This window comes from Helianthus annuus, chromosome 4 (genome assembly GCF_002127325.2).
Source record: "Helianthus annuus cultivar XRQ/B chromosome 4, HanXRQr2.0-SUNRISE, whole genome shotgun sequence".
NCBI classification, from domain to species: Eukaryota; Viridiplantae; Streptophyta; class Magnoliopsida; order Asterales; family Asteraceae; genus Helianthus; species Helianthus annuus.
The window spans coordinates 180,482,850-180,499,754 of NC_035436.2; the positions used below are offsets into that span (position 1 = coordinate 180,482,850).

At 39.7% G+C, this 16,905-nt stretch overlaps 2 protein-coding genes across 2 annotated transcripts; one reads left to right on the forward strand and one right to left on the reverse strand.

Moving 5' to 3' along the window:
- Nucleotides 1-367: 367 nt before the first annotated feature.
- Nucleotides 368-943, reverse strand: LOC118491598 (alpha/beta-gliadin clone PW1215-like). Its single transcript, XM_035989490.1, has one exon. The coding sequence runs from the start codon at nucleotides 941-943 to the stop codon at nucleotides 368-370; it is 576 nt and encodes a 191-aa protein (XP_035845383.1).
- Nucleotides 944-2,152: 1,209 nt separating this feature from the next.
- On the forward strand, nucleotides 2,153-3,019 carry LOC110933956. Its single transcript, XM_022177155.1, has 2 exons — nucleotides 2,153-2,281; nucleotides 2,387-3,019. Exons 1-2 carry the CDS (start codon nucleotides 2,153-2,155, stop codon nucleotides 3,017-3,019), a joined length of 762 nt encoding a protein of 253 aa, XP_022032847.1.
- The last annotated feature ends 13,886 nt before the right edge of the window (nucleotides 3,020-16,905 follow it).

Genomic DNA, 16,905 nt, shown 5'->3' on the forward strand with positions numbered 1-16,905 from the left:
TTGTTTTTAACTGTTTTTCTGTATTTAAAAAAAACAAACAGTTTACTCTATTAAAAAAAACAGTTTTCTGTTTTAAAAACTGTTTTTCTGTTTTTATTAAAAAACTGTATTCTGTTTTTTATAAAAATTGTTTTTCTGTTTTTTTTTAAATCTGTTTTCTTTTTTTTTTCTTATAAAAACAGTTTTCTGTTTTTAAAATATTAAAAAAACAGTTTTATGTTATAAAAACTTAAAAAACAGTTTTAAATTTATAAAAAACTGTACCACTTGAATGAAACAACCATTGAATTTACTAATTTTCCGGTTCAAATCGGTCCACTTCGATGTCATTTGATCCATGTTTCGGTCCGTTGAACCGAGAAGTTTGCTAAAATGAAGCATGACTCGTCTCCAAAACATTTCCTTTTTTTTTTGCTCGTTGGAATATTTTGTTGTTTTCGGAGGTGTGCAAGTACGCCTTGACCAAGGCGATCTCCTCCTTGGTTCTCCAATGCCCCCGAACCGATGGCGGGACAACTTGTTGTACGTCTTCGTCTTCTTCTTCTTCGTTTTCTTCTTCTTCTTCTTGAACGTCATCCTCGTCTTCATCATCATCATCGAGATTTTGTTGTGGTTCGCGATACGCACATGCAAAATGATGGATGAGGGTGTTATCTTCTAGTGGGTCGACTTGGTGGGATTGGGTTTGAAAGTGTGGAAATGATTGGGGTTGAAATTGGTGAGGTTGAAACGGTGGAACGAACGGTTGATTTTGATACGCTTGTGATTGAAAGGGTGGATATTGTTGGGTTTGAAAGGGTGGAAATTGTTGGGTTTGAAAATGTGGGACTTGGTCGGGTTCGTCTTGCAACCTAAAGCGCGCCGGCTCGCCAAGATTCGCTCGCACCTTGTGTCGTACGGGATTTTTCTTCGAACCTGAACCTTTCTTGCTTGAACCTTCCATCTTTGTATTAATTTTTTTTTTTTTTTTGAATTTGGAAGAAAGTTTGGATTTGATGGAAGTAATGATTTTTTTTTTTTAATTTTGGAAGAATGTTTGGATTTGTAGAATGTTTGGTATATAGTGGGGGAATATTTGGATTTTGATAAAAAACCCTCAACCTGAAATGGTCATATTTTCAACAAAAACAAGCCCCCAACGCTCTTTTTTTCCGAAAATCAATGCGTGTTCACTTTCACGCATTAAAAATGATGGTGGCAGCGGTGTTTGGTATTGTTTCACTCGTTATAAGTTTCCATCACAGGGAAAAACTTCTCCACCACACCTGCCCTTAGACCATATGGTGTGGGCGGTGTTGTTGCCAATCAACGCCCGCACTCCCACACCGTCCCCCGCGTTATTCACGTTGTTGTTTAGTGGGCTTGGGATTCTTCACCGGCTTTGAGGGCAAACATTGTTGGAATTAATCGTTTATTATCGGGTCACGGGTTCGGTTCGTTGGTTAGCATTTTATATTGTTTTGAGTTTACTTAGCTGAATGCATGGAATAAGCTTTTCTTCAAAGGTTCACGAGCATGTTACATGGCTGGATTTGAAGATTAAAGCACATGGGTATTTATGTTTCATGGGTTAAACGGTCACTAGAATAAGTCATATGACATGTGTTTGTTGAGTCAAATAACTCCTGTTGAATAGGAGATTTTAGGGTGAGTCAAAGTGGTAGGTTTTGATTAAGTCAGTTTGTTTACGTTGGAGGGTAGCCTATTTAAAGGCATGGTTGATGTTGAATAAAAAGTAACCCTGCATATATACAGTTTCCTTTTTTTTGAAAAATCCTAGTTATCACATAAAAGTGTTCTCTTTTATTACTATATAAAGAAGAGTGAATAAAGAAAGAGCAGGTCTGAACCAAAAGTTAGTATCGGAGCTTCATTCGTTTTGAAGGGGCTGTGATTTTGAATCTGATCAAAAGTTGAAGTGTCACGAAAGCAGCTTCCACTCTTGATCATCCTGTTCGTGATAAGGGTTTAACCGACGTAGGTGCGTGAAAAACGAACGTGAAAGATCCGTCAAAACATTTGGTTTTGGATTTTGTTCGTCTAGCGGGTTAAAGAAAACGGTAAAAGCGGTTGCTTATTTTCTTGATCGGGTGAATAGAGCTCTTGAACGGGTTTGATTGAAAAAGGAGTCGAAGCTGTCAAAGAAAGGAAAATGGCGTTAGTACCAGTGAAAGAAGGTAGTTCGATGACGTACCAATATCCGGTTTTGACCGCAACAAACTATCCGGTATGGGCGGTCAAAGTGAAGCCGATAATGGATGCTCACGGTTTTTGGGAGACCGTGAGGCAAGGAATTTAGGTGAAGAGCCAGGTCAGAAAAAATCGAAACAAGTGTTGGCCTTCTTGTTTCAAGTTATCCGGAGGAGATGGTTTTGCAAATGGCTAGCTACACCGATCCCAAGCAAGTGTGGGACGGACTGAAGACACGGTATTTGGTGTAGATCGGGTGAGAGCGGCTCGCCTTGCAACATTAAGAATGGAGCTTGAGAGTTCGCGAATGAAGGAAGGCGAAACGGTTGATGAGTTCATGGTGAAACTGAGCGGGTTAGCCGCGAAGGTAAGAAGTCTTGGCTATGAACTCGAAGAAGTCGACTTGGTGAAACGATTGCTTGATTCAATGCCCAAACCGTTTTTCCAAATTGTTGCGTCTATTGAACAATGTTTCGAATTAGAGTCTATGTTATTCGATGAAGTCGTTGGTAGGTTGAAAGCGTATGTGGAGCGCTTAAGAGCCACGGAGAAAACGGAGGACATTCAAGGTGGGTTGTTGTTGGGTAGCCATGAAAAACCGCACGGGTGCAAGCATTGTGGCGTTGGAAGCTCGAGCCGAGATGACTTCGGGCATGGCCGGGGAAGAGGCTGTGGGTCCGGGAGAGGTCGAGATGGTAACGAGCGGTTCCGGGATAAAAGCCACGTGAAACATGATAAGTGCGGAGAATATGGTCATTATAACAACGAGTGTCAGAAGTTGAAAAATGAAGAAGCGAATTTGATTGAGGAGGAGCCGACATCACTATGAGTCATGGTATGAATAAACGATTAAGGAGGTGATTGTTGGAATTAATTGTTTATTTATTAGGTCACGGGTTTGGTTCGTTGGTTAGCATTTTATATTGTTTTGAGTTTACTTAGTTGAATGCATGAAATAAGCTTCTCTTCAAAGGTTCACAAGCATGTTGCATGGTTGGATTTGAAGATTAAAGCACATGGGTATTTATGTTTCATGGGTTAAACGATCGCTAGAATAAGTCATATGACATGTGTTTGTTGAGTCAAATAACTCCTGTTGAATAGGAGATTTTAGGGTGAGTCAAAGTGGTAGGTTTTGATTAAGTCAGTTTGTTTATGTTGGAGTGTAGCCTATTTAAAGGCATGGTTGATGTTGAATAAAAAGTAACCCTACATATATACAATTTTCTTTCTTTTGAAAAATCCTAGTTCTCACATAAAAGTGTTCTCTTTTATTACTATATAAAGAAGAGTGAACAAAGCAAGAGGAGGTCTGAACCAACCAATGTTCTCAGACCTGGACCGGACCGGCCGGTTCGACCGGTTGGGCCGGGATTCGTCGTCTTCTCCGGGCCGGTTCACTACAACAGACCAGATCTGCAGTTAGCCGGAGGTTCGGCCGGAAATTCGCTAAGGGCCGGACCGGATCTATTTCTTTATTATTATTATTTTTGACCAGAAATTTGCTGAGATCTGATGACACAAAAAATACTTCTACCAGAGAGGAGAAACAATCTTCTGTTTGGAGATTTGATACCCTTCAGCCCTTCGATATACGGTTATACAAGAGTTTTATGAGACAGAAATTGTATATAATTTGTGAAAATGGATGATGATGATGATGATGATGATGAAATTAAGATCTGCAATGTGAAAAGAAATAAATGTATGTTCTGAGAACATTGGAGGTGAGGCTAGGGTTTTATGAGAGAGAAAATATACATGTGGGCTGGCCTTTAAAAGTTGGTAAGCCCAATTTTTAACTTGGGTATTAAAATATTAAGAAAAACTGAGATTGTTGTTAGACTTTATATATTCTATATTATTTATTTATTTTTTAAAATCTGGTTCTTTAATCCGGTTCGACCGGTCTGACCAGTAAACCGGTAAGGAGGCCGGTTCAACGTCCGGTCCGGTCATGAAAACATTGGAACCAACAAACGTTGCACGACGTGAACGCCATTTATTGGTTGAGGGCAAATGCTGCACGACGTGGAAGGCTCCAATTTTTCTTCTTCTCCGTCGTCGTCGTCTGGGCTTGACGATTTAATTCTATTCTCGTCAGACGACGAGGGACCGGCACTCATAATTTCAGCGGTTCAAAAGGTGGTTCAAACTATAATGGAAGACGAAGATTGCTCCTCGGAACCCAAGAGGAGAAAATACATAGTACGTGACCAAGTCACCGCACATGAATTATTGGTAAGTGATTATTTTTCACCGAACCCTACCTATGATGATAGTACTTTTAGACGTCGATTTCATACGAGCCGTGAATTATTTCTAAGAATATCGAGCGATTTATCAAGTAAATATGAATTTTTTCGACAAAGAAAGGATGCGTGTGGTCGTCTAGGTTTTAGTACGTTGCAAAAAGTCACGACCGTGCTCAGACAATTGGCTTATGGGCTTCCGACATTATGGTTGAATATATAAAAATGTCAGAACGGGTGGCGAGGGAAAGTCTCCATTATTTTTGTGAGTGTGTTATCGAACTATATTAAAAAAAATATTTGAGAAAACCTTCATTTGGTGACGTACAACAACTTTTGGAGGCTCATGAAGAGCGATATGGTTTCCCTGGGATGAGCGGAAGTTTAGATTGTATGACATGGGAATGGGAGAATTGTCCAACATCGTGGGCGGGGCAACACAGTAGCGGATTTCATAAAAAAACGGCTATGATGCTCGAAGCGGTTGCATCTCAAGATATTTGGATTTGGCATGCATTCTTTGGTATGCTTGCTGGAAATAACGATATAAATATTCTTAATCAATCTCCAATTTTAAACGACCATATGAACGGTGTTGGGCCGAAAGGATCTTTTTTTGTTAACAGTGTTGAGTATAAATATGGTTATTATCTAACGGATGGTATATACCCGAATTGGGTTGTGTTCGTAAAATCATTTACCAGGGGAACGACTTTAGACGAAAAGCAACGTAAGTTTAACGGGGCTCAAATGGCGGCACGAAAGGACGTCGAACGAGTGTTTGGTGTTTTGCAAGCAAGATGGCACATTTTGAAAGTGCCGTTTAGAATTATGGAAAATCTAGAATTCGAAATGTGATGTGCGCGTGCGTTATTTTGCATAACATGCTTTTGGAGGATGATGAACGCGCAATTTGCGAGTATTACGAGGAGACGAGTCAGCCAAGCACCGAAGAGTTAAATAATGAAGAAAAAGAAGCGAACTTTAATGAAATTAAAAATAATACAACACATCACAACCTTCGAGCAGATTTGGTTGAACACATTTGGAGCGTTCCACGAGACGACTCTTACGTAGACGAAGACGAAAATTAAAGTTTATGTAATTTTTTATTTTTTATTTTTTAAATCCTGAGAAGAGCTGGGATTTCGGCTAAGAAACAGGCTCCTGTGAATTTCCTTACGAACCCTATGGAAAGGAGATCTACTAGTAGCAACCAGCGGATCTACTCGTCTTTGGTTGGCTAGGGGGAAACATGCTTGTGTGGACCTCACGGGGGTTTCCCCTTTGGTTGATTTAAGGGAAAACGGGTTTGTAGCTGGATAAGCAGCAAGAAAGGTAGAATTGAATAAAGTTGATAAGCACGCTAAATCTTGTGCAGAGAACCAGCATGTTTTTGTCCCTTTTGCCTTTGACACATTTGGCTCCCTAGCGCTAGAAGCTATCCAATTCCTGACCAGGGTCCAACGTGTCACACCCTCAAATTCCACATGCAGAGTATTACCGCGAGGCGTGTGACTGACCAGGATCATGTAGGGCTGTCTAAACTGCTCGACGATCGAAGATCGCTCGACGATCGCTCGAAAAATGATCGAAAAATGCTCGTTCGATTCCCGCTCAGTTTGTAAATGAGCCGATCGGATCGGTTCGATTCAAATTCAATCCGAGCATGAGCAAGGCTCCGCTCGCTCGACGATCGCTCGGTTTCGCTCGAATTATTTTTTATTAATAATTAATATATATATATATATATATATATATATATATATATATATATATATATATTATTTTTTATAGATTAAAAACCCAAAAAATATAATAGCCCAAAATAATTAAAAGCCCAAATAATATTAGCCCATATTTAGTATAAAAATCTAACCCTAAATCTATTTCCTATAACAATTCACCCATTCAGTCGCCGCTCTCAAGTCTCAACTGCTCAGTGTCTCCGTCGACTCTCAGTCTCCCTCTCCGACTCAATTCATCGTCGGCTCATTCGTCTGTGTTCCCGAGTTAAGTTAAGGGGAGAAAAGAAATGATTCTCTCATTTTCGTTTCTCTTCTCTCCGTTTCTTTTCCAAATTGGAAAGATTAAATTTAGGCCAAAAACCTCTCATTTTCTCTTCTCTTCTCTCCTTTAATGAAACTCTGGAACATAACTAAAAATTATTTACTTCCAAATCTTTTCTTTTCTCTCATTTAATGAAACTCGGGAACACAGTGTAAATATCTGTTTCTGTTCGCTCGAGTCTTCATTCCTCGCCTCGTCGGACTTGTTTCAGGCTTCAATCGGTATGTTTTTTTAATTAATCGTTAAAAGTTGCATTTTCTGTTTGATAACATACATACACAAATTGTTAATGTTTCTGCATATCTGTTTCTGTTTCTGCATATTTGTTTCTGTTTCTGCATATCTGTTTGCAACATATCATTAAATCTGCTTCTGTTAACCATATTGTTTCTGTTTCTGCTTCTGTTAACAATCTGTTTCTGCATATCTGTTTGCAACATATCGTTAAATCTGCTTCTGTTAACCATATTGTTTCTGTTTCAGCATATCTGTTTGCAACATATCGTTAAATCTGCTTCTGTTAACCATATTGTTTCTTTATATTGTTTGATTTCTGTTTTGGTAGGATGTCTTCTTACAAAGAATCAAATGAGAATCCGGCTGCTCATGTTGATCTGACTGATGGAGAGGACGACCCGAATCCAATAATTGATGAATCGGGTGATACCGATGTACCTAATACAGCGACCGGAGGTGCTTATTCAAAAAAGAGAAAAAATTCTTCCGATGTGCATGTACATTTTGTAGATGTTCAGAATTTGTTTTTGTTGAACGAAGCCTTATTATTCAATCGAGCGAAAACGATCCGCTCGCTTTTTTTTAGGATTTGATAAAAAACCGAGCGAAACCGAGCCGATCGATTTGAAACCGAGCCGATCGATTCAAATTCAATCCGAGCATGAGCATCACTTTTGCGATCGGTTTTACAAATTTGATCCGCTCGGATCGGATCGGTTGTAATTCAATCCGAGCATGAGCATACCCTCGATCGGATCGGATCGGATCGTGAACACCCCTAGGATCATGCCACCAATCATGCTGAACAATTAAATAAATTAATGAAATCCGTCACCATCAACACGATCAGTGATTAAGTATTCAAAAGTTCAAACAAAGGCTAAGTTAACAGCGGAAGCAAAATGTTTAAAAAAACCCAAACAATAGTTTAAAAGCCATAATTATTTGATAAAGCCCAATTACACAGTTCTATGCAACCACGACACTCCCCCAATGCAAGCTCCTGTGTTGTACCTAACGACCTACAAAGCATGCACAAGTGTGTCAACATAAAGTTGGCGAGTTCACAGTTTTCGGTGTTGTTTCAAAAACAGGTTGTTGAATTACTTAGTTTATAAAACATATCATGGGAAGCTACCCCATCGTTAAGCTACTAAACTGTGTAATACCGAAACTTGACTGTTTAAGTTGTTTGTGCCCCGGGTCAATGTCTATCATCACTGACCAGTTGCCAAGGCAAAGTTCACGCCCGTCCTCCTCAGCACCGTGTGAGGTTTGTCAAACCTAATAGCGCTATTAACTAATACCCCGTTTGCCAAACCCCGGCGACTAATCGGTATAAATGTGTGGGGACTTTCATATAGAGTTCGTTTAGTCCGCTATAGACATGAAGTATAAATAGTATTTAACAGTATTCCAAACTAGGAATACTAGGCAATTCCAAACCAGGGAAAGCGAGGTTCCCGACCACCGGGAATACATACTTTTAATAAATGTGTGAAATCACCTTTGCTTAGCTCGGCAGATTAAAGTAATCGAGCTCGTATGGTCAACCACGTCCTAACAAGTAGCATGCAAGTAAAGCTATCACGTAGCACGTAAATCATGTGAATTCATATGTAGGTTCATAACATAAGATACAATTCCCATTTACATATCAAACCATAACAAGTGTGTGGATAAATCTTAGTGTCCGGCCACACCTAAGTGTGCGGCTACACCTGAGTGTGTTGTCTGGTCTAAGTGTGCGGCCACAACTGAGGGTGCGGCTACAACCTAGTGCGCGACCACGCACCATGTGGTTGTACGTTATGCATCATGTGAGTGTACCATTTAGGAGTGTGCAGGTCAGGGATGTACGTTAATCGTTATGTTGGGTGTGCAACATATGGGTGTGCGGGGTGTGAGGTGTGCTAGTTAAACCCCGCCGTAAGCTACGGTTTCCCAACTGTAGCCTACGGTGCACATTTTCTGGTCAAATCAGTAACCACCCACGTTTACACGATCATAACCAACATATTCAGAATTCACAATCTTTACATTAATTCACATAAACCCTAGTTTTATATATCATCATAACAATAACTAAAACTGATCTTTACTTGAATATCATTGGTAATCATCAAAATTCTATCATGCATATAACCCTAGATCATCGATTAACATCAAACATACTTCCAGATCAGATCTAACAATTGATTATCACAAGAAAATCACCAATTTCTTATCATCATACAAACTACTTATCAGATCATCTTTCATTCGATCAAACAATATCAAAACATGATTTCAAGCAAACCCTAGATCATAAGAAATCTCATGTATGCCAATGTTAATCAACCAATACATAAACACAGCCGAGTATAATAAAAGAAACTCAAATCAAACCATAGTAACACACTAACTGGAAGATGTAGAGCAAATGAAGGTGCTTAGAATGAGAGAGGGAGCTTCAAGAGAGAAGAGAGGTTGCCTTCAATGATAGAGTGATGGAGAGAAAGCTAGAAAATTGTCTTCAATGATCATGGGGGGGGGACTAAGGTTTAATATTTCAATGTTTGCAACTTAATAGGAGCCGCACACACAATTACATGCATGTGTTTACTTTTAAGAAAGGCCTCGGCTTAGGTTGGGCTTGAGGGATACTGGGCCGAGAACCCAATACCAATTGGAGTATGCGGCTGTGAAAGGGGTGTGCGACCTGGTAATAGTGTGCGACTGAACTTTAATAATAAATAATTCACAAAATATCCAATATACTCACAAGCATTCAATTATAATCAATCAAGTTTATCAAGTTTACATAACGTACACATAATGACGACGTATAGTGGAACGTGAAGAGAAATGATACGAAGTTAAAGGTCACGAGATAAGACGACGCTAATCTCGAAAGTACGGGTTGTTACACAACAGGTCATCTACAACAATTGTTCAGCCCTAGGGAGCAGGGTTTTGTCTTTGGTAGATTAGGGTTTGTAATTCAGAAAGGGGTGGCGGCGTAGCTTGTTGCCCGTCTACCTTCTGTTTTGATGTAACTTGACAAGTATGAATGAAAAACAAATTAAACTAATAAAAAAATTGATTTTATATAATTTTTAATAGAAAATAACAATATTAAATAGGTGCCACGTGTCGAATAACGCCTCTCTTCCACGCCCCTTCCCACACCCTTTTTTCCACCACGCCACTATTATGACGCGCGTTGACGTGGCGTCCACATGTCGAATAACGCCCATTCTTCATGCCATCCACACCATGTGGTCTTACGGGGATGCTAAAAAATACCATAGTTATTACCCTTGTGATTTTTGTGAATTTTCCCGTCACCCACAATCATGACACGTAGTTCTTCAAGAACTGTGTCGAATTTGTCGACCCTAGTTGAGAGACCCTCCATCGCACGCCACAAACCAACAAAATAGTGACATTGACAATGTGGCATCAATACCGTAGGTTCATTGGCTTGTTTCATTTTTTCATTTTTTGTCTATCATGGATACACGACACGTTCGTACCATTGATTGTGGAGCATTCATTACTTCTTTTGTGCGGGCGAAGCTTGAGATTTCCGACCGGGGATCGAAAACGTATATACCTAAAGAAGTTATTAAACTGGGGGTCGAAAATGTATATACCTAAAAAATTCTATACAGATTGAGCGAAAAGTTCCAGGGTCGGGCGCCCCCCGGCCCCTTCTATCATGCGCCCATGGCTGAGTCTGAGCATACTTTGAAAACGGGCATCACGTTCGTTCTGTCAGAAAGAAGAGAATAAGTGAAGAATATTCTGATGATTTACAACCCAATCACGGCCTGTTTTACAGCCAAGACTCCAGCTCAGCCATTTATTGTCTTTCCTTTTATTCTTGTTTCATTATTCTATAAATTGGGCATATGTATGTGTAATCAGAATCATCTTAGTATCAAAAACATCATTTTATCTCTATTGTTCTCTATACCAGTTGACATGGTATCAGAGCATGTCTTACGACTATGAGACCGGCCTGTTTATCATCTACCAAAGCCTTTCAGTTCCTTCAAAACCCGGCTGCCATGTTCGAAGACGGTAACTCGGGTTCCGATTTGTCAATGCAACTAGCCAATCTATTCAAGAATGGCTTCAACATCCAAAGCCAAAACCCAGAAACAAGAAACCAAAAACCAAAAACCAAAACAAAAACCCAAACCCAAAATCAAAAATCAAAGATCAAAGATCAAAACCAAAAATCCCCAAATCTAAACCCTAACTTTTTCAATCTCAATATTGCCAACAAATTCAATGGCACCAAAGGCAGAGAAGAAACCCGCCGAGAAGAAACCGGCAGAGGAGAAGAAAACACCGACGGCCGAGAAAGCTCCAGCGGAGAAGAAGCCAAAAGCACCGAGAAAGCCGTTGTCTCTACAGGCAACAATGATAATGCTACTGGCGTTGGTGGTTTCATTGTCATGGCGGCAGTCGACTGGTGAGAAGAAGAAGGGGAGGCGTCGACAGGTATTGGGTTTGAGGATATTTCCTCAGACTCTTCTAACTTTATCTCTAGAAATTGTTCCATGTCAGCCCCTATGGAAACAAAAAAAATTCAAACAAGCTTTAAACAATATGGAATTGCTAATATGGCCCTTAGACAATATTACAATCAAGATAAGCCTTGGATTTTCGATTGTGGAGCCACTGATACGATGACGTACGAGCCATCGGACTTCGTCTCTACAAAGAAACCAAACAGAACCCACATCAAAACTGCAAATGGCGAAAACGATTTAGTAAAAGGAGGAGGAATTATCAAAATATCTCCCAATCTGAGACTGTCAAATTGTTTATATGTTCCTTCGTTAAGACACAAATTGTTATCAATAAGTCATGTTACAAAGGAACTCAATTGCACAGTTCTAATGCATCCTCATTTTTGTATCTTACAGGACATCAGAACAGGAAAGATAATTAGGCATGGCACTGAATGACATGGCTTATACTATGTCGATGAGGTGACTCAGTCAGGGACTGTGATGCTTGCTCACGGAACAAAGAGTAGAGAAGCATGGCTTTGGCATAGGAGATTAGGGCATCCTTCTGTTGGGTATCTACATCTTTTACTCTCTGAACTCTTCCCGTCCAACAATACATTAGACTGTGAAACATGCGCCTTCACCAAAAGTCATAAATAACCATTCAAACCAAGTAACACTAAAGTCAGTGAACCTTTTTCACCAATACATTCAGATGTTTGGGGTCCAGCTGAAACTAATGAGGTCAAAATTTTCGCTTTTTCCTATTATTTGTCGATTACTATACCCGGATGACATGGGTGTATTTTTTAAAACACAAATCTGAAGTCTTTGACAAATTCAGATTGTTTTACACCATGGTCCAAACTCAATTCAAAACCAACATTCAGATCTTACAATCTAATAATGGAGGGGAGTACGTTAATAACTCCATGAAACAATTCATTCAAGATAGGGGAATGATTCACCAAACCACTTGCCCAAAACACCCAGAGCAGAATGGTGTAGTTAAGCGAAAAAAGGCATTCTGGTAGAAATGGCCCGAGCCCTTATGCTTGAATCCAAAGTCCCTAAATCTTTTTGGCCCGAAGCTATAGCCACAGTTGTGTATTTCCTTAACCATTTACAAACCAAATCCCTTGACCTAAAAACTCCCTTAGATACCTTATCCACATTTACCAAACTACCCCCATATCTTACCTTACCACCCCGAGTCTTTGGGTGTACAGTTTTCCCCATATACCCAAAACCAAACGATCCAAACTTGACCCATGTGTCGAGAAATGTGTATTTTTTTTGGGGGGGGGGGGAATCAGAAAGGATACCGATGTTATAGCCCGTTACGACGTCATGTGATTACCACTATCCACTACGACTTCCTTGAAACAGAATATTACTATCAGCCTCATCTTAGTGGTCAGGGGGAGATAGAGCATGAGGACTCACTGAGTTGGTTGAAGTGGATTCCATCCACAAGAGAAGACGAGTCATCTCATACATCCACACATACAAAGGAGTCACCAAAGCCTGTCGAAAGTGTCACCCAAGAATCATCCAGGCTGGTGTTCAAGGTAAGTGATTCTCTAGACCTTAAAAATATACTCGAATCTGATCCAGTTATCACTAACAATCATGAAAGTCACCGGACAATAGAACAGGTGGAAACTGCTGAACAGAACAATGCAGCCCAAGTAGAGGTCGAAACAAATGAACAACATGATGGAGGCTCTGAAACAACACTGGGAACATACGTTTTACCTCCTAGAGCCAACAGAGGGGTTTCCCCAAAACGGTACTCCCCAGAAAGGGAAACCAAGAATTCAAGATACCCTATAGCTAATATGGTTGACGGGAACTTATCTAACAGTGCAAAAGCATTTGTTACCTCCTTATATTCCGAACAGATACCAAGTTTCGTAAAAGAATCCCAGGGTAAGAAGAACTAGAGAGAAGCAATGGAAACGGAAATGCATGCTTTTATGAAAAACAACACGTAGGAGAAGTGCATTCTTCCTAAAGGAAAGAAAACAGTTGGATGTTGGTGGGTATTTTCAATCAAATACAAACCAGATAGTTCCATTGGAAGATACAAAGCTCGGCTCGTAGCCAAGGGTTACACTCAGACGTATGGGATTGACTACTCTGAGACATTTTCTTCGGTTGCAAAAATGGACACCATTAGAGTCCTCTTCTCAGTAGCAGCCAATAAGGAATGGCCGTTTCACCAATTTGATGTTACAAATGCATTTTTTCATGGAGACCTAACGGAAGAAGTCTACATGGAAGCCCCTCCAGGTTTTTCAAGGAATTTTAAAGAAAAGGAAGTGTGTCGGTTGAAAAAGTCTTTATATGAGCTAAAACAATCTCCTCGGGCATGGTTTGGAAAGTTCACTTTGGCCATGAAAGAATATTGGTATAACCAAAGTAATGTTGATCATACTTTGTTCCTCAAGAGAAGAAACGACCTTGTAACTTGCTTGATCATATATGTAGATGACATGATCATTACCGGAAATGATGTAGAAGAAATAGCACGACTGAAAAAGAATCTATTCTCGAAATTTGAAATGAAAGACCTAGGGAACCTCAAGTACTTCCTTGGGATAGAAGTTCCCAGGTCTAAATGAGGGATCTTCATCTGCCAAAAGAAGTATGTCCTTAACCTCTTAGTAGAAACCGGATTGATTGATTGTAAACCAGCAGATACTCCAATGGTGGTGAACCACAAACTTCACATGGAACTTAATGGAGAGATTGCAGACAAAAAAAGGTATCAACGGCTCGTGGGCAAGTTAATTTATCTCTCTCACACTCGCCCTGATATAGCTTATGCTATTGGAGTGGTAAGTCAGTTCATGCACCAACCACAAGTTGCCCACATGGAAGTTGCTCAGAGAATTTTAAGGTATCTCAAGGGGAGTGCAGGCCATGGAGTTTGTTCAAACCAAACGGACATTTAAATGTTGAACTCTACATTGATGCAGACTGGGTCGGAGATTAGGGAAACCGAAGGTCAACATGTCACACCCCAACTGATGGCGGAAACATCGGGGTGCGGCACTAAGCGTTCATATTACTCACGAGATTCCATAACACTAGTAGTTTATGCTATGTGAATGTCGAAATCACCCTGTGCGATCAGGCGTTCAGACAACGGTAAACACGTCTGTGTTCAGTCGGTCTGATCGGATAGGAATCACCCTGTGCGATCAGGCGTTTGTTCATGACAGTGCTATGTTGGAATCCGTACTCCAGCCATCTTTACCGGCAACAATCCATTTCCAAGCCGACTCTAGACTAATCATCAAGTCTACAGTCCGTTTGGGTCCGGATTCCACCGTTTTAAGTAAAATGTTTAAGAAAAGATGAAGATAAACATGAATTTAACTGAAAAGCTTAGATTTCGTAAGGATCCGGCATAAAAGTACATGAAATCCCTCAGATCTGAGCTAGATCTTGAACGGAATGACATCACACAACTGTTGTACAAACCATCATGATGACATCATCCTCAAGAGCTCGAACCTTGGAGATTTCATGGTGAAAAGTGTGATTTCAAAGATGAATCATGTAAAGAATAGTGTGTAGATCAAAGATGTACAAGAATCTTGTGTAAAACGTACCGAAATCGCCGAGAAATGGAAGAAAAGTGGGAGAGCGTGCGTCTGGTCGAAGGGGACTGTCACATCAGTGAAGAATGATGTGACAGGTCCTATTTATAGTGTAAGAGTGGAGATTAAGGCGGTGTGCAGCGGATCAGATGGCACTTTGATCGAGTGGTCATCCATCGGATTGCCATTCGGTCAATCCCATCCTTTCCGCGTTCCGTCTTTGATTCGTTTTGCGAGTTAGGTTAAGTGTTGTGTATCATTGTGTAATAGTATCACATAACTAGATTTAACACAAAAGTTTCCAAGTTTCATAGTTTCCGCTAATGACAAGTCTCCAGTCTCTCGTTCAACCAAGTCTCAAGTTTCACGAGTCTCAAGAGTCAAGCACCAAAGTATCAAGAATCAAGAATCTAGCTTCCAAGTATCAAGTATCAAGAATCAAGCCTCAAGAATCAAGTATCAAGAATCAAGAATCTAGCTTCCAAGTATAAGTATCAAGAATCAAGCCTCAAGAATCAAGTATCAAGAATCAAGTGTCTAGAGTTAAGTATCAAGTCTCATAGTACTAAGTATCAAGAATCAAGATTCAAGAATCTAGCTTAAGTATCAAGAATCATAGTATTAAGAATCAAGTCTCATAGAATTTAGATTCAAAGTATCAAAAGCATCAAGAAACACATAGTTTAGGGACTAAAATTGACAATAGCTAATAAGTTCAGGGACGCATGCGTTACACAACATCAGGATACTTTCCCTTGGTAGGTGGAAACCTTGTTACCTGGAGAAGTAAGAAACAGAAGGTGGTTGCTCTGTCAAGTGCAGAAGCGGAATTTAGAGGTATAGCTCGAGGGTTAAGCGAAGTTCTTTGGACCAGGAAGCTACTAGAAGACATTGGTTTTTCCCAAAGGGAACCCAGTAAAGTTATATGTGACACTACGGTTGCAATACAAATCTTAGAAAACCCAGTACAACATGATCGAACAAAACACGTGGAGGTAGATCGACATTTCATCAAATAAAAACTGGAGGAAAGAATCATAGAGCTCCCATATGTATCGTCCAAAGATCAACTCGCAGCTATTCTATACAAAAGCCATCAACGGAAACGCTTTTAGTAGCTGCTTGAGCATGTTAAGTATTGGTGACCCCACTACTCAACTTGAGGGGGAGTGTCGGAATGAAGAGAATAAGTGAAGAATATTGTGAGGATTTCCAGCCCAATCACAGCCTGTTTTACAACCAAGACTCCAGCTCAGCCATTTATTGTCTTTCCTTTTATTCTTGTTTCATTATTCTATAAATTGGGCATATGTATGTGTAATCAGAATCATTTTAGTGATCAGAAACATCATTTTATCTCTATTGTTTTCTATACCAGTTGACACGATCATGATTGATCAATCTACCAATCTATCGTGGGCTATTGTGAACTTTTTGTAGTATATTCTTTCAAACTTTTTAATATATGGGAGATATGTTTATAAATATATGAGTATTTGTACTGTTGTGAACTTTTTGTAGCAAATTCTTTGAAGCTTTTTAATTTATGCAAAGAACATAGATATTTGTTTATGAATATGCATATGAGCTTATATATTTTTTTTTTCTTTTGGACAAACCAACTTCATGCTGATCAATTCATATATAATAAAATTCAAACTGAATGAACAGTGATAATATTATTATTAAATTAAAATTAGAATTAGAATTATTAGAATTAAAAGATGAGCAAATGGTACCGGGTATAGGTACCGGTCTCAAATTTACCAAACCGGTGTATTTTCGGTACCGGTTCTGCACAGGTATTCACCTGTTTTTACCCTCAAATACCGGTGTCGTACCAGTACAGACCGGTACCGAACCGTACCATACTAGGTATATCCGTTACCGGTACCCACTTTTGGGGATTTCGGTAACGGTATTTTCGGTACCGGTTGGTACCGAGCTCACAAATCCTGTAGCAACGCAGCAATGCAAGTAATTGCACCGTTTAGATTACTTTTCATACACACAGTAAGTAAACTGTTTTGCGTTTGA